We start from the raw sequence: 25,114 nt of genomic DNA on the forward strand, positions 1-25,114 counted from the left end.
CCAATCAATCAGTCAATGGTATTTATTTAGCACTTATATTATGCACTGTACTAAATGCTTGGGAAAGCTTAATATCACAGAGTTGATCAACACAATTCCTACACACAAAAAAATGTAGTCTACAGGGGGAGATAGACATTTAAGGATATTGTATATAAGACTATTTAAATACTGTGAGGCTAGGGGATGAGTGTCAAAGTAGGAAACAGCATGGACTAGTAGAAAGAGCAGAGACCTGGGAGTCAAAAGACATGCGTGCTAATACTCACTCTGCCATTTATCAGCTATGCAATCTTGGGTAAGTCACTTAACTTCTCTGTGCCTCAGTTACATCCGTAGAATGGGGATTAAAAATGTGAATCCCAAGTGGGACAGGGACTTCTTCCAACCTGATGTGCTTGTATCAACCCCAGAACTCAGTACAGTGCTTGGCACATAGTAAACACTTAACAAATACCATAATAAAAGTGTTTAAGGGATACCCAGCCAATTGCATAATTGACACAGAGGGGAGGATGGATAGGGAAAATAAAGAGCTTAGTCCCAGGAGAAAAGACTCCTCTGCCTTCCCTGCAGTGAGCTGGGTAATTACCCTTCCTCCCCTCTTGTTTCTGCTCAGTTTTCCCAGCTTCCTCGGGAGAGTGTGTTTCACTGCGGAGTGCTCTATGAAGATTCCCTCTACTCCCCCTTCAAGGGGAAGCTGGAGCTGCATGAAGATGTGAAGATTTACATCGAGGAGAACTATGAGCAGATCAATGTCCCCGTGCCCCAGTTTGGGGGCAGTGACCCAGCCGACATCATCCATGATTTCCAGCGGGTGAGGAGGGCCCAGGGCCAATGGGAGGAATGAGGAGGGCACTGGGGCTGGGGGTGGGTGGTGTGCACGAGAGGAATGTGGTTGTCCACTGAAGGGAGTGCTGGGGGGATGTTGTATTGTGTTGATGCCAGCTTTGCCTTGCTGGATGAAATTCAGAGAGTCCGAACTGAAATAGTCTTACCTTCAGTTCCTGGAGCTCCCTGCCTTGAGCTTGCAGGGCATAGAGCTGTTCCATTTATTGTCATTATTAATTATATTCCTATCAGTGACACTGTCACTATAGATTTATCAAGGGTGTTGCTTCAAGGGGTTTTATAAGAGGAAGTCCCTTCTTTTTCCAAGCAAGGGGCAACATTTGAGGTTTCAGAGTTCCAAAAGGTTGGATCTGCCCTCCTCTGTCCCCAAGCCGGACTCTCTGGGAGACGGGGTGCCTGACGGTGTGTGTGGGGGGGGGTGGGTCGGGAACTCTTCTGTGTGGTTGGGGTTGATCACCTGACCGGCTGGCTGTCTCTGCTCTGGCCGCAGGGGCTGACAGCTTACCACGACATAGCCTTGGACAAGTGCTATGTCATCGAGCTGAACACCACCATCGTGATGCCTCCGCGTAACCTCTGGGAGCTGCTGGTCAACGTGAAGGTGAGTGTGGGAAGGGGTGGCCGGTGCTGGGGCCCTGCCCATACAGCTCTGACTGATGTACAACACCCTCTTCCTCTGCCCACTGTCATCCCTCCAAGAGGGAGCGAAGAGATGGTTGACCTTAAGGGGTTTCAGTCGGGTGGGTCACTCCAACAGGTGGGAAGGACGAGAGAGAGGACCTCAGGTAGAAACGGTCAGCTTGACTCCAGACCTGGGAGCCGCCACCCTCACCATAAGTTGGCTCGGATCCTCCCTGCCTGGGCCAGCAAAATGGTGGCGGCAGTAGTAATGAAGGCATCTCTGGTTTTTGGCTTCCCTGCCGGCAGGCCTGAGGTGGCAAAGTGAGGTGGCAAACTTGCATTGGCCTTCCCTGCTTAGTAGCCTTCCAGTAGCAGCTTCCAGCACTGTGCCACTTTCTATATTTCAGAACCAGTTTTGTCCTGGCATTAAGCAATTCCTGTTTCCGGGGACCTGGACTTTGCCTTTGACACTGTCGACCATCCCCTTCTCCTCCACACTTTATCCCACCTTGGCTTCACGGACTCCGTCCTCTCCTGGTTCTCCTCTTATCTTTCTGGCTAGTCATTCTCGGTCGCTTTCACGGGCTTCTCCTCCCCTTCCCATCCACTAACTGTAGGGGTTCCTCAAGAGTCAGTTCTTGGCCCTCTTCTGTTCTCCATCTATACTCACTCCCTTGGTAAACTCATTCGCTCCCACAGCTTCAACTATCATCTCTATGCGGATGATACCCAAATCTACATCTCCTCCCGTTCTCTCCCCCTTCCTCCAGGCTCGTATCTCCTCCTGCCTCCCGGACATCTCCACCTGGATGTCTGCCCACCACATAAAAATCAACATGTCTAAAACTGAGCTCCTCATCTTCCCTCCCAAACCCTGTCCTCTCCCTGACTTCCCTGTCACTGTGGACAATACTACCATCCTTTCAGTCTCACAGGCCCGCAAACTTGGTGTCTTCTTTGATTCAGCTCTCTCATTCACCCCACACATCCAATCCGTCACCAACACCTGTCGGGTTCACCTTTACAGTATTGCGAAGATCCGCCCATTCCTCTCCATCCAAATGGCTATCGTGTTGGTACAAGCTCTCATAATATCCTGACTGGATTATTGTGTCAGCCTCCTCTAGGATCTCCCTTCCTCCTGTCTCTCCCCACTACAGTCTATTCTTCATTCCGCTGACCAGATCATCTTCCTACAGAAATGCTCTGGGCATGTCACTCCCCTCCTCAAAAACCTCCAGTGGTTGCCTATCAACCTCCGTTCGAAACAAAAACTCCTCACTCTTGGCTTCAAAGCTCTCCATCACATTGCCCCCTCCTATCTCACCTTCCTTCTTTTTTTCTACTGCCCACCCTGTTCACTCTGCTCCTCTGCCATTCACCTCCTCACTGTCCCCCATTCACACCTATCCCGCTGTCGACCCCTGGCCCACATCCTACCGCTGTCCTGGAATGTCCTCCCTCCTCACCTCTGCCAAACTAACTTTCTCCCCTCTTCAAAGCCCTACTTAGAGCTCACTTCCTCCAGGAGGCCTTCCCAGACTGAGACCCCCCCTTTCCCTCTGCTCCCCCTCCCCTCCCCTCTTCTGCCCTTCCCCCTTCCCCTCCCCACAGCACTGTCCTCATTTGTATATATTATTTATTACCCTATTTATTTTGTTAATGAGGTGTATATCTCCTTGATTCTATTTATCTTGATGATGTTGTCTTGTTTTATTTTGTTCTGTTTTGCTTTGCTGTCTGTCTCCCCTGTTTAGACTGTGAGTCCGTCACTGGGCAGGAATTGTCTCTATCTGTTCCGAATTGTCCATTCCAAGCGCTTAGTACAGTGCTCTGCACATAGTAAGCACTCAATAAATACTACTGAATGAATGAATGAATGCCACAGGGTCTATGTGCAGACACAGTGAAAGCCATTTTGCTTTGAAACTAGGCAGGGCTCAGGTGACTGCAGAGCCAAAGCACCTCCCTCTCCTCCATTTAACGTTTCCCAAAGACCAGAGGCTGTAAAATATCCTTTTGGCTATTCACCGACAGTAACCATCCTGAGAGGCAGTACCAATAACTCAATCCCATCAGGGCAGTCTCTGGATCCCTGATGCAGCTGAATCAATGATCTAACTTTGACAGAACAGTCTGTTAGCATCTAAGTGAATCTTCCCTGAGAGGTGAACATCCCTGCACTGTGAAAATACAGACCTATCGATCCAGCAGACTGTGCCAGCCTCATCAAATGAGGCTTTTGTATACCACTCCCCATCCTGTTCTGCCTCGTCTTCACCAGTCTTGACTAGGTACTGACCGCCCCTGTTCTGAAGGCTCCATAGAAATCTCAGTGATAGCTTTTATTGAGCCCTCAGCTGGCTCAATGCCCTGTACTGTGTGGTTTGGAAAGTATAACAAAAGCACCAGTTATTCACCCACAAGGACCTTACACTCTAAGAGGAGTGATAAGCAGTCAGTCAGTCAGTCATATTTATTGAGTGCTTACTGTGGGCAGAGCACTGCATTAAGCACTTGGGAGAGTACAGTATAGCAATAGACAGACACATTCTCTCCCCACAATGAACTTGAGTCTGGAAGGAGCTTAGAGTCTAGAGGCATTAAAATATTTACAAAAAGAATATTCAAATTAACATTTGAATGTACAACTGAATAAACTATATATGTAAATGATGAGGATAGATATAAATATGTTCACGAGTGCTAGAGATGGGCGATGGATTTTTTAACTCGGAGTGCTGGTCATGAATCAGGGAAGGCTTGTTGAAGGTGAGATTTCAGAAGGGGTTTAATTATGGAGAAAGCTGAAGTCATTTGGGAAGGAAGGAAGCTTCAAGTTGGGGGTCAGGGTTCAAGGGTGTGTTAAAGGATGGAGGCAGGAGGATCAAGAATGAGGTATGATTAGATTAATTTGGAAACAATGAAGATAGTGGACTTGGGGGATACCAAATGAAGAAGGCAGTTATGTAAGTTGAAATGAATTGATGGAGAACCTTAAAGCCAAGTAAGAGGAGTTTGTATCTGAGGCAGGGGGACACGGAAAGTCAGTGGAAGGTCTTGAGGACAGGAGATTTTAATCCCTTTCTTACATTTCTTCTTTCTTTCTCCATCCCTACACTGATCCTTGGGAATTTCAGTATCCATATGGATATTCCCAACAAGCTTCCCTTCCCCACTTTCTCTCACTAGTCAATTCTGTTGACCTCCTGCTCCACCCCACCTCAGCCACTCGCCAACTTGCAAACACACTCAATCTCATCACCTCTAGTCACTGTACAGTCTCTATCTTCATCAACTTTGAAATGCCTTTATCTGCCACAACCTCCTCACCTGCCTTCTTTCCCACACACCCCATCCCTTCAAATCTGTCCCATTCCCCCACCTAGACCTTTAATATTTTGACCCCTTCCAATTTTCTGTAGTCATCATTCCCGATTTGGTCTCCATGTCCAAGCTACCTTCCCTTGACTCACAAAATGACATCCTCAACACCTCCCTGTCCACTGAACTCAACTCCTTACTCCCCTGTCCATCTGCCTATCTCTTAATACTAACCTTGAGACAATTATTCTCCCCCTCTTCAAAGCTTTACTGAAGGCACATCTCCTCTAAGAGGCCTTCCCAGACTAAACCCCAATTTTCCTCATCTCCCACTCCCTTCTGCTTGATCCTGACTTGCTCCCTTTGCTCTTCCCCCCTCTTCCTGCCCTGCAGCACTTATGTAGATATCTGTAATTTTATTTATATAGATCTCTGTTTATTTGTATTGATGTCTGTCTCCCCCCCTCTAGACTGTGAGCTCACTGTGGGCAGGGATTGTCACTCTTTATTGCTATATTGTACTTTCCCAAGTGCTTAGTACAGTGCTCTGTGCACAGTAAGCTCTCAATAAATACGATTGAATGAATGATTGAACCTGAAGCCACGAAACACCTCCACAGTATCTGCTCCTGTACTTGAGCTGTGGAGCACTGTTAGGAGAAATTCAAACATCAGGGTGACCTTGGACATTCTAAAATCATCCTCCCTTACTTTAACTTTGCCTTTTTATTTGCTCAGTAACATTATTTTTCCACTTTTGTTGCCTGCCATGCCCACTGTCCATGACAGCTGTTTCAGCCCTTTAACTGCCTTCTCAAACCACCTGTCCACCTGCCCCTCCCTATCTCTTGCTCCTAATGACCTGGCCATGTACTTTATTGATACAGTTGAGACCATCAGGCAGATTTTGGTCCCTAAAATCTCCCCTGTTCCTCTTTAGGCCCTCCCTGCTCCTGTCCCATTTTTGACTTGCCCATCCTTCCCTGCAGTATCTCAAGTGGGAAACTCACACCTTCTCTCAAAAATGAATCCTTTCATCTGAACCTCCGATCCCATCCCTTCACACCTTACCAAAATATCTGCCCCTTCCCTCTTCTGTCCCTGACTGCCATCTTCAACTAACTGTTCTCTCTCCAATGGCTCTTCCCCACTGCTTTCAAACTTGCCCCGTACTGTTTATCCTAAAAAAGCCCTCTCTTGATCCCACAGATCACTACGATTATCACTCCATCTCCCTCTTACCAATCCTCTCCAAACTCCTTGTGCAAGTTGTCTACCCTCTCTGCCTCCACTCCCTCTCCTTCAATTCTCCCCTCCAGTTGGTTTCCGCCCCCTTCACTCCACCAAAATTGCCCTCTCTATGGTCACCAACAATCTTCTTCTTGTCAAAAATGGCCTCTACATCACCCTAATCCTCCTCGACTTCTCAGTTTCTTTGAAACTTTGGGCCACCCACTTCTGGAAACATCCAACCTTGGCTTCACTGACACTGTCCTGTTCTGGTTCTCCTGTTTCTCCTATGACTGCTCCTTCCCAGTCCCTTTTGCAGACTCCTCTTCTGCCTCTCACCTCCTAACTGTGGGGATCCCTCAAGGCTCAGTTTTGGTGCCCTTATATTCTGCTCTACACCACTTCCTTGGAGAACTCTTTTGCGGTCATGACTTTACCTACCATCTCTATGCAGATGATCTCCAGCCCTGATGGCTCTCCTCTGCCCTCTCACATTTCCTCTTGCCTTCAGGGCAGAGCTACTTGGATATCCTGCTGACACTTTGGAGTTAACATGTCCAAAACAGAACTTCTCATCTTCCCACCCAAACCCTATCCTTCTCTTGTCTTTCCCATCACTGTTGACAGCTCCACCATCCTCCCTGTCTTTCAAGCCTGTAACCCTGGCATTATCCTAGCCTCGTCTTTTTTTTAAATTGTATTTGAATGCTTACTATGTGCCAGGCACTGTACTCAGAGCTGGGATAGATATAAGCTAACTTTAGGTTGGACACGGTCCATGTATCACATGGGGCTCACAGTCAATCCCCATTTTACAGATGAAGTAACTGAGGCACAGGGAAGTGAAATGGCTTGCTCAAGATCACACAGAAGACAAGTGACAGAGTCAGGATTAGAACCCAGGTTCTTCTGACTCCCAAGCCCATATTCTATCCACTGTTGTTTATATCCACCCTGGCATTTGGTACAGTGCTTGGAACATAGTAAGAGCTTAACAAATACTGTCATTGTCATTATTAGGCCATGCTACTCTTCTCTCATTCAACCCTTGTAATCCATCTGTCACTAAATCCTGTCGGTTTCACCTTCAAAACATCATTTAAATTCACCCTTTCCTCTCTATCGGAACTGCTTTTGTTTTGTTTTGTTGTCTATCTCCCCTGTTTAGACTGTGAACCCATTGTTGGGCAGGGATTGTCTCTGTTGCGGAATTGTACATTCCAAGCACTTAATACAGTGATCTGCACATAGTAAGCGCTCAAGAAATATGATTGAATGAATGAATGAATGCTATGATGTTGATTCAAGTACTTATCCTGCTTAACTACTGCAGCAGCCTCATTTCTGACCTCCCTACCTCCTACCTCTCCCCACTCCAGTCCTTAATTCACTCTGCTGCCCGAATAATTTTTTCTAAAATTAGTGCAGTTCACAACCCACCACTCCTCAAAAACCTCCAGTGTTTGCCCCTGCATATCGAATATGCATCCGATATGCCAATTTCCATCAGCTTTTCCCTCAGCTTTCAAGCACTCAATCAGCTTGTCTGTTCCTACCTTACTTCACTGATTTCCTACTATAACCCAGCCCACACTCTTCACTCCTCTAATGCCAACCTACTCCCTGTATTTCAACCTAGTGTATCTTACTGCTGACCCCTTTCCCCCCATACTCCTTCTAGCTTGGAACTCCTTCCCTCCGCTTCACATCTAACAGACCACCACTCTCCCCGCCTAGAAAAGGCTTATTAAAATCACATCTCCTCCAAGAGGTCTTCCCCAAGTCCTCATTTCCCCTGTTTCTTCTCCCAGCTGCATTGCCTCTGCACTTATTCAATCCATCACTAAATTCTGTTATTTCTACCCCTTCAAAACATTGCTAAAATCCTCCCTTTCCTCTCCATCCAAACTGCAACCACATTAATGCAGTCACTTATCCTATCCCGCTTTGATTACTGTATCAGCCTTGTGGATGACGTTGCAGCCTTCTATCTCGCCCCACTCCAGTCCATACTTCACTCTGCTGCCAGAATCATTTTTCTGCAAAATTTTTCAGGGCATAATAATAATAATGATGATGATGATGTTATTTGTTAAGCACTTATTATGTGACAAGCACTGCTCTAAGCACTGGGGGAGATATAAGGTAATTAGGTTGTCCCACATGGGGCTCACAATCTTAATCCCCCGTTTTACGGATGAGGTAACTGAGGCATAGAGAAGTCAAATGATTTGCCCAAGGTCACACAGCAGACATGTGGCGGAGCTGGGATTAGAACCCACATCCACAGACTCCCAAGCCTGTGCTGTTGTCACTAGGCCATGCTGCTTCTCAAACAAAAACTCCTCACCATTGGCTTCAAAGCACTCAATCACCTTGCCCTCTCCTACCTCACCTCGCTATTCTCCTATTATAACCCAGCCTGCACGCTTAGCTATTGAAATGCTAACCTTCTCACTGTTCCTTTATCTCGTCTTTCTCAGCATCACTGACCCCTCACCCACACCCCGCCTCTGGCCTGGAACACCCTCACTCCTCAAATCCGACAGAGGATTACTCTCCCCGCCTTCAAAGCCTTATTGAAGGCACATCTCCAAGAGGCCTTCCCTGACTAAGCCTTTCTTTCCTCTACTCCCACTCCCTTCTGCACTGCCCTGACTTGCTCCCTTTATTCACCCCGCTTCCCAGCCCCACAGCACTTATATACATATTTGTAATTCATTTATTTATATTGATGTTGTTCCCCTTCTAGACTGTAAACTTGTGGTGGGCAGGGGATGGGTCTGTAATATTGTTATATTTTACTCTCCCAAGTGCTCAATACAATGCTCTGCACACAATAAATGCTCAATAAATGCGATTGAATGAATGAATGAATCTATTGCTTTTATGTCACCCCAGTCCCATAACACTTACATACATATCAATAATTTATTGTAATATCTTCCTCCCCTTTGAAACTGTAAACTCCTTGTAGGCAGAGAATATGTCCACCCAATCTGATAGATTGTACTCTCCCAAGTACTTAATATAGTGCTCTGCACATAGTAAGTGCTCAATAAATGACTTTAATTGACTGAGAGATGTGGGAGCAGCGACCCTTCATGAAGTCTTACTTCCCCTTGTTTTTGAGGACAATGAAGCCTCTGCTGCAGGTTTATTCTTTTTGTTCTATACTCATCTTCGCTTCTGGACTCTGTCCAGCATCTCCACAGCAGCCAGAAATCTGTAGGATGCCAGGCATTCTCCCCACTCCTGCTCTTGGAGCCCAAACTCTGCCCACTGGAAGCTATTTTAACATAGCATGCTTTAAGGCATATGTCTAAGCTGTGACTTTGACCTTGGACAAGGATGTGAGATACTGTGAGAAGCACTAGAAAAGCAAGATGAGCGTATGTCCCATGAGATTAGAAGGAATACTCGTGTCATCTCAGGCCAGAGGAACTAAACATATTGAACACAAATTGAAATGAAATATGCTGATTTTAATAGCAAGGTTCCCATGCTATTATTAGATCTTTGGCTTATCATGCAGTGCCTCACTCTCATGCCCTGATCCCACATCTCGATCTCAGGTTTACATGGCCCTGTTCTTCCAGAAACCCTAAAAAGTGAGAAACAGAGTTCATGGCCTACTGGAAAGAGCAGGGGGCTTGGAGTCAGAGGACTTGGGTGCTATTCCCAGCTCTGTCCCTTTTTAATGGTATTTTTTAAGCACTTACTCTGTGCCAGGCACTGTACTAAGCACTGGGGTAGTACAAGTTAATCAAATTGGACACAGTCTATGTCCCACATTGAGCTCACAGCCTTAATCCCCATTTTACAGATGAGGTAATTGAGGTACAGAGAAATTAAGTGACTTACCCAAGAATTTACAGCAGAAAAGTGGCAGACAAGGCTTATCTGCTCTGTGGTATGTGCCAGGCACTGTTCTAAGCGCTGGAGTGGATACAACTAAATCAGTTTGGACATAGTCCTTGTTCTGTAGGGGGTTTACAATCTTAATCCCCATTTGACAGATGAGATAACTGAGGCACAGAGAAGTTAAGTGACTTGCCCAAGGACTCAGAGCAGACAAGTGACAGACAAGATTTACCTGCCTTGTGACCTTGGGGAAGTCATTTAACTTCTCAAGGCCTCAGTTATCACATCTGTAAAAGGGAGATTAAGTCCTCCTCCCTCACTTGGGCTATGTGGAACAGGGACTGCTACTGCATTAATACAATCACTCATCCTATCCTGCTTAGATTACTGCATCGATCACCTTGCTGACCTCCCAACCTCCTGCCTCTACCCACTCTAGTCCATACTTCACTCCGCTGCCCTGATCATCTTTCTACAGAAACATTTAGGGCATGTCTCTCTCCTCCTGAAAAATCTCCAGTGATTGCCTATCCATCTCTGTATTAAACAAAAAATCCTCACCATTGGCTTTAAAGCACTCTATTACCTTGCCCCCTCCTACCTCACCTTTTCATTCATTCATTCAATAGTATTTATTGAGCGCTTACTATGTGCAGAGCACTGCACTAAGCGCTTGGAATGAACAAGTCGGCAACAGATAGAGACAGTCCCTGCCGTTTGACGGGCTTACAATCTAATCGGGGGAGACGGACTGTCCTTCTACAACCCAGCCCACATACTCTGCTGCTCTGGTGCTAACCTTCTCATTGTGCCTTGATCTCACCTGTCTATCCACCGATCCCTGGTCCATGTCCTCTCTCTGGCTTGGAATGCCCTCTTGCCTCAAATCCTCCAGACAATTATGCTCCCCCACTTCAAAGCCTTATTGAAGGCACATCTCCTCCAAAGGGCCTTCCCAGACTCAGCTCCACTTAGTACAATGCTCTGCACACAGTAAGTGCTTAATAAATATGATTGATTGAATGAATGACCTTGTCCAACCTGATTATCTTGTATCCTCCCCAGCGCTTAGAATAGTGCTTGACATACAGTAAACTCTTAACAAATAGTATTAAAAAAGGGTTCCAAATACCATTAAAACTGTGGTGCACTTCTCTCATAAGTCTTTATGACATCCCTCTCTGAGGGAGGCAGGTGCATGATATAAGGAAACCAAAGCAGCAAGCAGTTTTTCTTCAGCCAGGCCTGCATTTAGTCAGTGGTGAAGGTGAGGTTTATTCCCAGATCTTTTGGTACCCAGGAGGGTACTGGGTTCAGCACTTCTTTAGCTGCCCCAGTTAACATATCAGAGAGCTCATCTCTGCTAAACAGGATTTCCAACCACTTAAATGAAGCAATGATGGGCTTCATCCAAGCCCAGTCTCTAAACTAGTCAGGTGGGTACCATCCTACGCCAGTGTGGAGTTTGATGATCTTCCTCCTTCAAAAGTGCTTTGGTGGGGGTTTTTTGGTGTTTTTTTAGACTGAGGGAATTTCCAGAAGTGATTGGCAAGCCATGCTACACAGTACATTTATTGCCAGGAGCCCTGTAAACACTGATTAGGGAAGTCGGTCTGAAAAAATAGACAGCTAAGATTCTTGCCTCATAATGAGTTTTATTTTTCAGCCAGCCTATAAAGGGAATTCTGAACATCCGATTGAAAATCCCAGTTTCCTTCATTTTTTGAAGAGAAGCAGCATGGCCTAGTGGATAGACCATGGGCTTGGGAGTTGGAGGATCTGGGTTCTAATCCTGGATCTGCCACTTGTCTGCTGTGAGATTTTGGGTTAGTCTATTCACTTCTCTGTGCCTCAGTTACCTCATCTGAATAATGGGGATTAAATCTTCCCTCTTCCCAATTAGATTGTGGGCCCTATGTGGGACAGGAACTATGGCCTCATTATCTTGTATCTACCCCAGCACTTAGTACAGTGATTGGCACCTAGTAAGAGCTTAAGTACAATGATAATAATAATAATAATGATGATAATAAAAGCAGTTTTTTCAGGTGAAGCCAGGAATTTTCTGCCCTCCTTCATCCCCAAAGGGACAGTCAGAAGTGCACCTGTATTTTAAGTGCGACTGGAATGTTGCTAGGCTCCTCCTCACTCCACAGTGCCCGTTCTCTCTCTCTCTCCCTCCCTCCCTCTCTCTCTTCTTCCAGAAGGGAACCTATCTGCCGCAAACATACATCATCCAGGAGGAGATGATTGTCACAGAGCATGTCAGTGACATGGAACAGCTGGGCTCCTTCATCTATCGCCTGTGCAGTGGTAAAGACACGTATAGACTGAAGCGGAGAACCACAAGAAGACGTAAGATCCCACTTGGGCCTCGGCGGGGTGGGTCTCGGCGGTGATCCTCAGCATCTTTTGCCATGCGTGCCAGACTGAGTGCTCAACGAGGGCACAGAGAACAATCTGTGGTAGCAGTGGGTTTTGCATAGTGCTGCACTTGTGTAACTTGACTGAACTTGTTTCAAGCCCTCATAGCCTTGGTGTCTCCATCTTGTTGATGCCCAAGGTTGCAGGGAGTGTGGGGATGAACTCCTTAATTACCTTCCCAGCTCAAAGGGAACTAGCATAGCCTAGTGGAAAAAGCATGGGCCTGGGAGTTAGAGGACCTGAGTTCTAATCTCAACATTGCCACTTACGTGCTTTGCGACCTTGGGCAAGTTACTTAACTTCTCTGGGCCTCAGTTCCCTCACTGTAAAATGGGAATTCAATACCTGTTCTCCCTCTTACTCAGATCATGAGACCCACGTGAGACCCGATTATCTTGTATCTACCCCAGCATTACCACAGTTGTTATTTTTCCAGAGAACTGTATGCTGCTGGGCCCAGTAATAAAGAGAACTTGATTTGGTTGTTTTCATCCCTTGAATACTATGAAGTGCTTAACCTGAGGGATAGCCAGATGGTCAGTGTATGGGACAGGCATTGTGTCTGACCTGATCATCTTTTATGTACCACATAGTAAGTGCCTAACAAATACCACAGTGATAATGATAATAGTAATAATGATGAGGTTTCTTTGGTTGCTGACATAGCATTAGATTAGGTTTCCAGAGCTAGTACATTCATTCATTCTTTCATTCAATCGTATTTATTAAGTGCTTGATGTGTGCAGAGCACCATGCTAAGCACTTGGGAAAGTACAGTACAATAATAAAGTGATACTTCTTGCCCACAACGAGCCCACAGTCTAGAGGCAGGAGACAGACAACGAAACAAATAAACAAACATCAGTACAAATGCGTGGTCCTGGTTTGGGATTCATTCATTCATTCATTCAATAGCATTTATTGAGGGCTTACTATGTGCAGAGCACTGTACTAAGCACTCAGCATGTACAATTTGGCAACAGATAGAGACAATCCCTGCCCAATAATGGGCGCTCAGTTTAAACACTTCTGTTATATTGTACTCTCCCAACCGCTTAGTACAATGCACTGCACATAGTAAGTGCTCAATGATCGACTGAGTGACTGTTCACATGGACAAGATGGCTGCCGGTTCCCCTTTCTGAAGAACCGTTCTTTCAATCCATCAGCCAGTAGTATTTATTGAGTACTTAGAGTCTGCAGTGCACTGTACTAAGCACTTGGGGCAGCTGCGTGACTGTGGGCAAGTCACTTAACTTCTCTGTGCCTCAGTTACCTCATCTGTAAAATGGGGATGAAGACTGTGAGCTTCACGTGGGACAACCTGATTACCCTGTATCTACCCCAGCGCTTAGAACAGTGCTCTGCACATAGTAAGCGCTTAACAAATACCAACATTATTATTATTACAAGCGTAAGAGAGTCTATAGGCATGTTCCCTGCCCACAATGAGCTTTCAGCATTGTCCCAGTTCTGTTTTCATGGAGCAGGGAGGAACTCTTCAGACCGAATGGCTACACTTCTGTCTTCCCACAGTAATAGCCATGCTACTGACTGGATTGTTTTGCTTATGTTCCCTTCTAGGCATCAACAGGCGTGAAGCTGGAAATTGCAACCACATCCGCCATTTTGAAAATACTTTTGTGGTGGAGACTGTGATCTGTGACAAATCGTGAAAGCCCTCAGCCAGTGTGTCCTCCTTTGCTTTTGCTTGCACACACGGAGCCTCTCCTTAGAAGTGATGTGTCTTACTTTTCTTTGCCAGTCCTCCCTGATGCTTGTACCACCCCGTAACCTCTCAGCTCCTCTGTCATCACTCATTCACCCTTCTTGCGTCTCTCAACTGTACATACCACCGACCTGAGACTCGCTTTGCTGGGCTTAAATTTACCTAGTAATATGGAAACAATTGCATACCAGGCCTGGCTTCTTGGTTTGAGCACTGTGGTGGAGGGTGTCTTCAGCAATTCAATCCTCGTAGGGCTGGAGATAGGGTCAGAGGGGAAGGGACAGTTGAGTCACTGGGGAGGGGTTCCCTTGGGTCTGGTGCTTTAACTTTCTAGACCGTGACCTCGACTTAGGCCCCGTGTCCTGGGAGAAACAGCTGGGGAAAAAGCCAACATAGAAAAAAGGGACACAACCTTGGAAGGGAGGGAGTAACAAGAATCTTAGAGCCCAATACTAATTAACATTCTCGGGGTTATAGAAACTGCCACCCAGCAGAAAAGTTTGAGATGAACGATTTCTAGCAAAATTCAAGCCTGGCGGTCCCCAACTGGGCCAAACACCTCCACTGGGTGAAGCAGGATGTTCTGACATTCAAGGTCTCCCACACTGCCTTCAACCCTGCACAAGAAAGACCCCACTGCCAGTTTCCTCAGTGGTACTGTAGCACCTCTACTTTGAAGTAATACTAAAGTAGTCAGCTGCTTTAGGTGCCCACCGGCTTCTTCCCTGGGGCCAGCAGGGCTGATTTCTTCATTTGATTTTTGGAAGTGAATCTTCAGTGCTTTCTGAAGAGATGTTCTTGAGAGATTCCCTCGGCATGTCGGGTTTTCAGCCTGTAGCATGCAGGCCTTATCTGCAATGATTGTTTCCCAAAACGCTTTGAGTTCTGGCTGCCGTTAAAGCGGTGGTCCTGTCCCCACTGCCCTAGGTTGGAACTGCCACTCTTGAGTGGCTTCCAGGGTGAGGTTATGGAACTCTTTGAGCCTTCCTCCCCAGGAAGTCAACCTACCTACCTACCTCCCTGCCCTGTACCCTTTTTCCCTTGGATCACAGTATTAGTAATAAGATTTGTTGACCACCCACTAGATGCTTGAGAATTACAGAATAAAGAAATGACCTGTTCCCTGCCTACAAGGAGGGTACAGTCTAGTGGGGAAGACAAGCATAAACATATTTATATCTTGAATACTCAAAATAAATATGTATTTATGTGCAAACAATGGTTAGTGGCCTTTGCTACTAGCCCTCCTCAAGAATTCTGCCATCCCTCTCCCAGGGGGACCCGGGCTGTGATCCCAGACATTCTTCAGGGCAGAAACTGCAGTCTCCCCGGCAGAGCATGGGCTGCTAGCTCCTCACACGCTGCTTGCTGTTCCCAAATGCAGTGTTGTTTCGCAGTTAATGAATTTTCTGCAGACGCTTCTGCCCCGATCCATATTTTGAAAACACTCTAAATGAGTCCATAAAGATGCTGGATTTTGCCCACAATGTTTCATTTTTGAAATAAGGATTACTTCTCCCTTCTTTTAAAAAGTTAAAATATAGTTTGCCAAGCATTAGGCTAAAAGAAATAGGAGAAGTTGTAATTATATTTGACCTTGGTTCTTCCATTATCCTTCTGCAAATGATGTGACTATTTCAGCTGCCTACTGCCTCCTGAAATATTGGAAATCTTGGCAGCATCTCCTTTTTTTTTTCTTTCTGTGGGGCAGGGGATGAGAGAGGGCAGAACAGAGAGCACAAGTCTTAGAATTTTCTCTAGAACATTCCTATTTCATAGCTCTTTGGTCAGCTTAGTCTGCCAGTTTGCCTGAAAGAGCCTGATGTTTCAAAGAAGGGAGCAATGAAATGGAAGCAAGTACAATCGCCCATCAAACCCAAAGGACAGTGACCTCTATCCCTCAGTTTGTTGTGCCTTAGGTCCCAAAAGGAGTGGCAGAATGGGGATGGGAGGGCCTGAGGTCCTGGGATGAAATTCAGAATGATTATTCCTTCCAAGCCAAAAGCCCCTCTGCCATAGAATGTTGATGACTGGGTAGCAGCATTTCCACTGGTGACTCAATTGAGAGAAAGAAAAAGTGCGAGAGAGAGAGAGAGAGAGAGAGAGAGAGAGAGAGAATGTGTGTGTGTGTGTGTGTGTGTGTGTGTGTGTGTGTGTTTAGAATGGATCAGGTTGATTGTGAAACTGAATCCATCCAGAGATTCAGACTTTGAAGAATGGGGATTTCTCATCTGGGTTTAGAGTAACGCTGAATGATTTGCAGGATGAGAAATATCAGAGTCAGGCATTTCATGGTGATGAATTGTAATTCGGTTAAGGTCCCTAGGTTCGGAGAGCTTCTTTTTGATTTACAGCCATTGTTTTTTTTAAAAGGAAACAAAGGAAAGAAAAAGCCACCTCCTTAACGCCATTATACAAACAAAACTGTATGGAAATCATGCCCTCATGCCCGGGAACCAAGGGGCGGGGGAGGGGGAAGGGGAGCGGGAGCAGAGTGGGGATCATTGGGAGCCTGAAGGGATTGCGAACCAACCAACTGGTAAATTTAAGCCCTGAACTAATTCTTGCTTGAGGAATTTCATCCCACCGGTCTCCTGGTGGAAGCTCCAAATTTTCCTTTTTCTTCTCAGTTGTGCATGATTTACCTGGTCATTGAATATGCTAAACACATGCAATTTCCGAACCTCAAGAGTCGGGCCTTGGTTCTTCACCTGAACTAAAGTAATCGTGAATTCATAAGGGCAAAGCTTGCAGTTGTTTAGAAATTAAACTTTAAATGCTTTGTATATTTTGTCTGTTAGATACCTTTTAAGAAGTGTTCATGGAGAAATAAAGTCTTTTACCTCTGACCGTAGAGGAGGAATTTGAGCCGTGTTTTTTGTCTGTTGGATCAAGTCATATGAAGGAATAGCGGTTACCCAGAGGAATTTATAAACTGAAACTCTGGACTAGTTGCCTGATTTCTTATCTAGGGGAAGTAGGGGAGAGAAAGCAGGATATGTGCAAGAGTCTTAGCCATTTCTATATCAAACCCTGTTCCCAGAGACCCTTTCCGATGATTCCTTTGTAACAGCAAAAAGTTAAAAACGAAAGGGGCAAATTATGTTATCATCGTCATTGGTGTGTCAGTGAAAAATAAGAAATCAAAATAATAATAATCGTATTTGTTACTTTGTGCCAAGCACTAGACTAATCATTGGGTTGGATAAAAGACAATCAGGTCCCATAGGGGGCCAGCAATCTAGGAGAGAGACCAGGTACTGAATCTCATTTTGCAGATTAAGTGATTTACCCAAGGTCACATAGCAAGCAAGTAGCAGAGGCAGGATTAGAACCCAGGCCTTCTGACTTCCAGGTCCATGCACTGGACCTGTCCAATGACCTTGAGTATTTTGTTGTCTTTTAGTGGTGCTCTGGATAAAGCACTCACTCCCTATTTTGTTGACTCTCGTGTCCCATCTCTGGGCATAAAGGAAAATTTTTGTGTTGGGAGACTGTCCTTCCTAGAGTGAGCTAGGAGATGTTCTGCCATAAAGGGGAATCTATCCTAGTCCCTAGACTGAGTTACAGCTGTACTAGTGAGCAAAGAAACTAATTTAGACCAGCATTTAGCCTACTTCCTACAAAAAGCTGATTTAGAAAGAACAGTCTACCTCCTGTCCCATTACCTATATTCCACATTTTCTGTTTCCACAAGATGAATTCATCTGTATTTGGCAGAGGGAGCAAATCAATCAGTGGAATATTTACTATGTGTAAAGCACTATACTTCATGCTTTAGAGAGTAAATAGAATAGTTTACAACTTCTATATCTGTAGGACTCTGGGAAGAAAAAGGTATTTTTTTTTTGCCAAACTCTGACACTGTAATAAACTCTGGGGCAGATACATGAAAATTAGGTCCCACATGGCGTTCACAGAGTAAGTAGGAGGGAGAACAGGTATTGAATCCCCATTTTGCAGATGAGGGAACTGAGGCACAGAGAAGTTCAATCATGCAATCGTGATTATTGAGCACTTAGTATGTGCAAAGCATTGTACTAGCACTTGAGAGAATACAATACAACAATAAACAGATACATTCCCAGCCCACAGTGAGCTTACAATATAAAGCAGAGGAGGCAGACATAAATATAAATTAATTACAGATGTGTACCTAAGTGCTGTGGGGTTGGGAGGGGGGATGAACAAAGGCAGCAAGTCAGGGTGATACAGCAGGGAGTGAGAGAAAAGGAAAGAAAGCCTTAGTCAGGGAAGGCCTCTTGAAGGAGATGCACTTTCAATAACGTTTTGAAGGGGAGGAGAGTAATTGTCTGTTGGATTTGAGGAAGGAGCATTCCAGGTCAGAGGGAGGATGTGGGTGAGGATTTGGTGTTAAGATAGACAAGATCGAGGTACAGTGAGAAGGCTAACATTAGAGAAGTGAAGATTGTGGTCTGGGTTGTAGTGGAAAAGTAGTGAGATGAGGTAGGAGGGGCCAAGGTGATTGAGTGCTTTAAAGCCAATGGTGAAGGACTTTTGCTTGATGCGGAGGTAGATGGGCAACCACTGAAGTTTTTTAAGGAGTGGGGAAACATGTCCTGAATGTTTCTGTAGAAAAACGATCTGGGCAGCAGAGTGAAATATGGACTGGAGTGGGGAGAGACAGGAGGCTGGGAGGTCAGCAAGGAGACTGAGGCAATAATCCAGGGATGTTAGGATGAGTGACTGTATGAATGAGATAGCAGTATGTGAAGCAGCATGACTTAGTGGAAAGAGCCCGGGCTTGGGAGTCAGAAGGACCTGAGTTCAAATCCTGCCTCTGCCACTTGCCAGCTGTGTGACTTTGGGCAAGTCACTTCACTTCTCTGTGCCTCAGTTCCATCATCTGTAAAATGGGGATTAATACTTTGAGTCCCACATGGGTTAATCCGATAACCTTGTATCTACCCCAGTGCTTAGAACAGTGTTCAGCACATAGTAAGCGTTTAACAAATACCATCATTATTATAATTATGGATGGAGAGGAAAGGGCGGATTTTAGCGAAGTTGTGAAGGTGGGACTGACAGGATGTAGTGATAGATTGAATATGTAAATTGAATGCAAGTGAGGAGTCAAGGTTAATGCCAAGGTTATGGGTTTTTGAGATAGGAAGGATGATGGTGTGGCTTACAGTGATAGGAAAGTCAAGGGGAGGACAGGGTTTAGGTGGGAAGGTAAATAATTCTGTTCAGCTTGAGGTGAGGGGAGGACTTCCAAGGAAATATGTCTTGCAGGCATAAGGTAAGTGACTTGCCCAAGATCACATGACAGGTAAGTGGTTGAGCTGAGATTAGAACCCAGAGCTTCTGACTCCCTAGCCTGCGCTCTTTCCACTAGGCCATGCTGCCTTCCTCAAGTGCTGAGTGCTGGGATAGATACATGCTAATCAGGTTGGACACTATCCATGACCCACATGGGGCCCCCAATCTTAATCCCCATTTTAGAGATCAATCAATCAGTGGTTTTTATTGAGCATCTGCTCTGTGCAGAGCACTGTACTAAATGCATGGGAGGAAATAATATAACAGAGTAGGTAGTCCTGTCCCCTGCCCATAAGGAGTTTAAACAATTGAATGAATGAATGAATGAATGAATGAATGAATGAATGAACTTGCAGTCTAGACGGGAAGATGGACTGTAGTCTTAGTAACAGTAGCATTTATCAAGTTCCTGTTTGGGATCAATCACTCCATCATATTTATTGTGCTCTTACTGTGTGCTGAGCACTGTACTAACCACGTGGTAGCACAGAGTTGGTAGACATGTTCTCTGCCCACAAGGAGCTTACATTCTAGAGGGATGGTGCACCTAGTGCTTGAGAAGTACAGAATCATGTGACATGTGCCCTGCCCAAAGGAGAGAGACAAAAATATTTACAACTAGAGTGGTCAAATTAATTGAGTATATCACATACACACACACACACACACACACACACGTCCTGAGAAGGTAATGAATAAGTTTGTAAGTGCTAGAGTTGATTATGTTATGTTAAAATTAGAGATACTATCAATCAGTGGGTTTTTATAATGTTATATATTAAGCATTTACTATACATCAGACACTATACTAAGCACTGGAGTAGATACAAGCTAATCAGATTGTACACAATTTTTGTCCCACATAGGGCTCACAGTCTTAATCCCCATTTTACAGATGAGGTAACTGAGGCACATAAAGGTTAAGTGACTTGACCAAGGCCACACAGCAGAGAAATGGAAGTGGGGATTACAACACAGAGCCTTCTGTATTCCCCAACCTCTGTTCTACTCACTAGACCCTACTGCTTCTCCTGAGTGCTACTGAGCACTTACTATGGGCTGATTTATGTAGTAAGTACTTGGGAGACAACAATACAGTAGAGGTGATAGACATGTTCCCTGAACAAAAGGAGCTCACATCTAGAGGGGAAAATAGATATTTAAAAACTTAATTACTGATGGGTGATTGGGAGAGTATAAGGATATGTACATAAGTGGTGAGTGGCTGGGGGTGGGGTAAACAGCAAATCCTTAAGGGGTACAGATCCAAGTTCATAGACAATTTAGAAGGGCATATAGGGGAATCAATCAGTGGTATTTGTTGAGCTCTTATTATGTGCAGAGCACTGTACTAGATGCTTGAGGGAGTACAAAAGCAGAATTTCCAGACACATTCCCTGCCCATAATGAGCTCAAAGTCTAAAGATGAGGACTGAACCAGGGAAGGGCTCTTGGAGGAGGGGTTATTTTAGTAGGGTTTTGAATGTAGAGAGATTAATTTGGAAAGGCTTCATACTCAAAATTCCTTGTGAAATTTTTCTGTTTCCTCCTAATATGTATTGAAACATTCAGAAGATGCTTGTATTCTCCCAAGCTCTTAGAAGAGTGCTCTTGATAAATGCCACTGATTAATTTTCAAGGCAGGTGCTCAAATGGAAAAAGCATTGCCTTAGCCCCCACCTAATCCTACATTTGCTCAGAGGGGATAGTGGAGAGAGCTCGGAGCCGCAAATGCTGGTCTTCTCAGATTCCTCTGAGAATGAATCAATAAATGGCATTTACTGAACACCTCCTGTGTGCAGAATACTGTATTAAGCATATGGGAGAGTGCAATACAACAGAATTGGTAGTCAGTAATAATAATTAATAATTATGGTATTTGCTAAGTGCTTACTATGTGCAGAGGGGTGATTTTACTTAGTGATTTTAATATGTGATTTTACTATTTTACTATGTGCTCTGTATATAGTAAGTGCTCAATAAATATGATTGAATGAATGAATGCAGAGCACTGTACTAAGCGCTGGGGTAGAAACAAGGTAATTAATTGGGTTGAACACAGTCCCTGTTCCATTTGGTGGCTCACAGTCTTAATCCCCACTTTACAGATGAGGTAACTGAGGCACAGAGACATGAAGTGACTTACCCAAGGTTACACAGCAGGCAAGTGGCAGAGCTGGGATTAGAACCCATGACCTTCAGACTCCCAGGCCCATGCTCTATCCACTATGCCATGTTGCTTCTAGTCCATATCATAGGTGAACTACCCTGATAGTAGCATCTTCTCTGACCACGAAAAACAACTCTGTATCTAATAAACGGTCTGGTTCCTCATGTGATCCTCTCCAGTTTGGGCCCAACTGGAGCTGTTGGTGACCAAACTGGAGATTGGGGAACCCTAGAGCCACCTTCCACCTGAATTTTATGATCCCAGCCCTGCCTCTCTGAGACGTTTCGCCATCATCCACCTTCATCAGATGTGCCATTGGAATGTCAGCAATAAAAAGCTGAGAATTTGGCTGGACGTGCCACGCTGTGTGTAGGAGGTGGGTTAAGGAGAGTGATGGGTGGGAGAGAAATGAAGAGAGAATAATGGGGGAAATTGAAGCCCTTGTGAACAGTCCGCTGCCTTCTTCTCCTCCCTCCTCCCTACACCTCCCTTCTTCTCCCTTTCCTCCTCCCTTTATCTCCCCTTTCCATCCTCTGGAGCTCCTGCAACTTCCAAACTGGGGAAGTCAGGCCTCCCTGTGAGAGCCTTCCGACAGACATTTAACCAGGACCCATGTTCTCATGCCCACCAGTTTTTAATAGAGAATAATGAAGAATCCTTTAAACAGCCAGGGGCGACAAGATCTATTCAATGTAGCCAGCCCTGCCCTTTCCGTAGGGGTATGGGGGAATGTGTTCTCCAAGCCTCCATTAAGAAACAGAACTTTCTTGTCACTGGGGCGTCAGGCTTCTTGGGCTTGGGTTTCCATTTCCTAAAGTCTACTGATTATGTACAAGGAGGAGGATTTTCCTACTGTAAGCTAGAAAATCAGTATTCAGCTCCTCTGTCTTTGGCAGAATGACAACTCCCTCAAGAGCCTCTTTGCAGAGGATGTGTGAAGCTTGTCCTCTAGACTGTAAGCTCACTATGGGTGGGGAATGTGCCTGTTATAGAGTTGTGTTGTGTTCTTTCAAGAGATTAGTATAGTGCTGTGCTCACAGTAAGTGTTTAATAAATGCACTTTGACAAATTGATTGCTTGGTTTCCTGCAGGAGGCCTTCACCCAGGACTCCTCTCTGAATCTTTGATTTCCATTGCAGGTTCATTCCATCAATCAGTGGTGCAGAACAATATGCAGAGCACCATTCTAAGCACTTTGGATAAAGGACGGTTGCACTTTAGCTAAACATGCAGTAAACCAGGTTCCCTAAATTAAGGGAATAAGCAGACCATTCTGAATCCAAACTATTTTTCACTGAATAATAATAATAATAATGATGGCATTTGTTAAGCACTTACTATGTGCCAAGCACTATTCTAAGTGCTGGGGTAGATATAAGGTAATCAGGTTGTCCCACGTGGGGCTCACAGTCTTAACCCCCATTTTACAGATGAGGTAACTGAGTCACAGAGAAGTTAAGTGACTTCCCCAAAGTCACACAGCTGATAATTGGCAGATTCAGGAATAGAACCCACAACCTCTGACTCCCAAGCCCGGGCTCTTTCCACTAAGCCATGCTGGATGATCATTTCTAGCCAGTTATCCATGCTAATGAGATCATGAAAGCCCCGATAAGTGAAAGTCAAAGCTAATTTCCAAAATGACGACGGGAAATAATGTGACCTAGTGGAAAGAGCATGGTCCTAGGGGTCAGAGGACCTGGGTTCTAATTTTGTCCCTGCCAATTGCTGTGTGACCTTGGGCAAATCACTTAACTTCTCCGTGTCTCTGTTACCACATCTGCAAAATGGATATTTTTTGTTTTTTGCTTTTGTTTTTTGTTTCTACTTCAGTGCTGAGAACAGTGTTTGGCACATAGGTAGTACTTAGCAAATACTATTTTTAAAAAAACAAACAATGATCAGGGATTAGCTTCACTAATTTTTAGAGCAGCAAAATATCTTGGGATTGGGCTCCCATCTCTCCAGGTAAATCAAATCCTAAATCATCCCAAACCAATCATTGTCTCTCGTGTTTTTCAAGCTTTCCAGGGAGAGAAATCTCACCTCCTCTTTCAGCACCTGGTTCTAGTATTTAATCATCCTGACAGTCAAGTTCCCCGTGGCAATCTCCCAAGAGTTTATGTGACTGGGCAGAGCCAGCCGCCAGTTAACTTGTGAGCGCTTGGATCCGAGGGTTGAAAATGAATTCACAGACTCGAGGGTTCTGGGTAATGGAAGCAGGTTTATTAAGATGATGACACAAAGAACCCGTGATAGGTAACCCTCAGGAGCAAAGCTATTCTTAGGTTAATAACATATACACTTGTCAGCCCCCTCTCAAGGGCACACCTGGAGAGTTCCCCAAATTCTACTAGTCTCAACTACAGGAGGTAGAGACAGGCAGAGGCATGTCATTCCATTCCTAGCTTGACCAGTGGCTAGCGAGTGGAAGGCAATCTGCTATAAGTCAAAACTCACCTGTGCTGGGCAGCAGCATTATGGAAGAGAATCAAGGGCAAAGACTCAAATTTACTGTGCGGAAGGAGGCGGTGATAAACCACTTCTGTATTTTTACAAAGGAAACTCTATTGGTACGCTACCAGAACGATTGCAGGTGGAAGTGACGCTTTCTGGGAGAGATGTGTTCATGGTGTCGCTATGGTTTGAAGATGACTCGACATCAAAAGACAAGACGCTTGTCAGCATAGTACCCCACTTTTAGCAACTGGTAAAACTGGGAAGGAGACACCAAATGGGCTTCCTTTCAAGTTCCCGGATCAAATTCCTAGAATACTCACTCCTAGCTCCAAAGAGGAGGTCCAATCGACAAGTTCTGACAGAATTGGCATCCCCAACCCTGGGTAGAGGCGACTCACTACCTCAGTGTGACAGAGTTCCAACCTACTACAAAGAGTTTATGGAGATCCCTCCCAGATATATCTTGCTATTTCCCAATCCTCTATCCCTCCCAGATATATCTTGCTATTTCCCAATCCTCTTCCCAACTGTTGGTCATACTTGGGGTGAAAAAGCATCGTGGGACAAGATCCATTGCCATTTTCTCATATTGGGCTTAATTGTTAGGCTTTACTCCTCACCCAACCCCTCTGGAGTTGGTAGCACTGGGCGGTACGGGATGTGTTAATGCTTCCTATAGCCCCTTGCCAACCCCTCAGGTGCAGGTGAGCTAAACTCGTAAGCCTGGCCTGTGTGTGACCAGTCACAGCTTAGTACAGTGCTCTGCACACAGTAAGTGCTCAGTAAGTGTGATGGATTGATTGAATGATCCACCAAAAACCTCTCGCTGCAATTCAAGTCAGCGTCCTCTTGTTAAATTCTCTGGGAAGGTGAATGAATAATTGGTCAAGGTTCTATTCACCAGGTACTCTTCCCTACTGTAAAACTCACTGTATCATCATCATCATCATCAATGGTATTTATTGAGCACTTACTATATACAAAGTACTGTATCAAGTGCTTGGGAGAGTACAATACAACAGAGTTGGCAGACATGTTCCCTGCCCATAATGAGCTTACCGTCTACAGGGGAAGACAGGCATTAATATGAATGAGCAAGTAAAGATATGTACATATTTGTTGTGGGGTTGAGGGTGGGTTGAATATCAAATGCCCTA

General features: G+C 45.1%; 1 protein-coding gene across 1 annotated transcript in view; it reads left to right on the forward strand.

The window, feature by feature from the left end:
* ITM2C (integral membrane protein 2C) overlaps window positions 1–16,912 on the forward strand; it is a 93,137-nt gene extending 76,225 nt beyond the window's left edge. Inside the window, exons 3-6 of the mRNA XM_029067164.2 lie at window positions 620–817; window positions 1,343–1,453; window positions 12,096–12,246; window positions 13,900–16,912. Of these exons, the coding sequence (XP_028922997.1) occupies window positions 620–817; window positions 1,343–1,453; window positions 12,096–12,246; window positions 13,900–13,991 (552 nt within the window). The 3' untranslated portion in view covers window positions 13,992–16,912. The remainder of the gene's footprint in view (window positions 1–619; window positions 818–1,342; window positions 1,454–12,095; window positions 12,247–13,899) is intronic.
* Window positions 16,913–25,114: the final 8,202 nt, after the last annotated feature.

This window comes from Ornithorhynchus anatinus, chromosome 1 (assembly GCF_004115215.2).
Source record: "Ornithorhynchus anatinus isolate Pmale09 chromosome 1, mOrnAna1.pri.v4, whole genome shotgun sequence".
NCBI lineage: Eukaryota > Metazoa > Chordata > Mammalia > Monotremata > Ornithorhynchidae > Ornithorhynchus > Ornithorhynchus anatinus.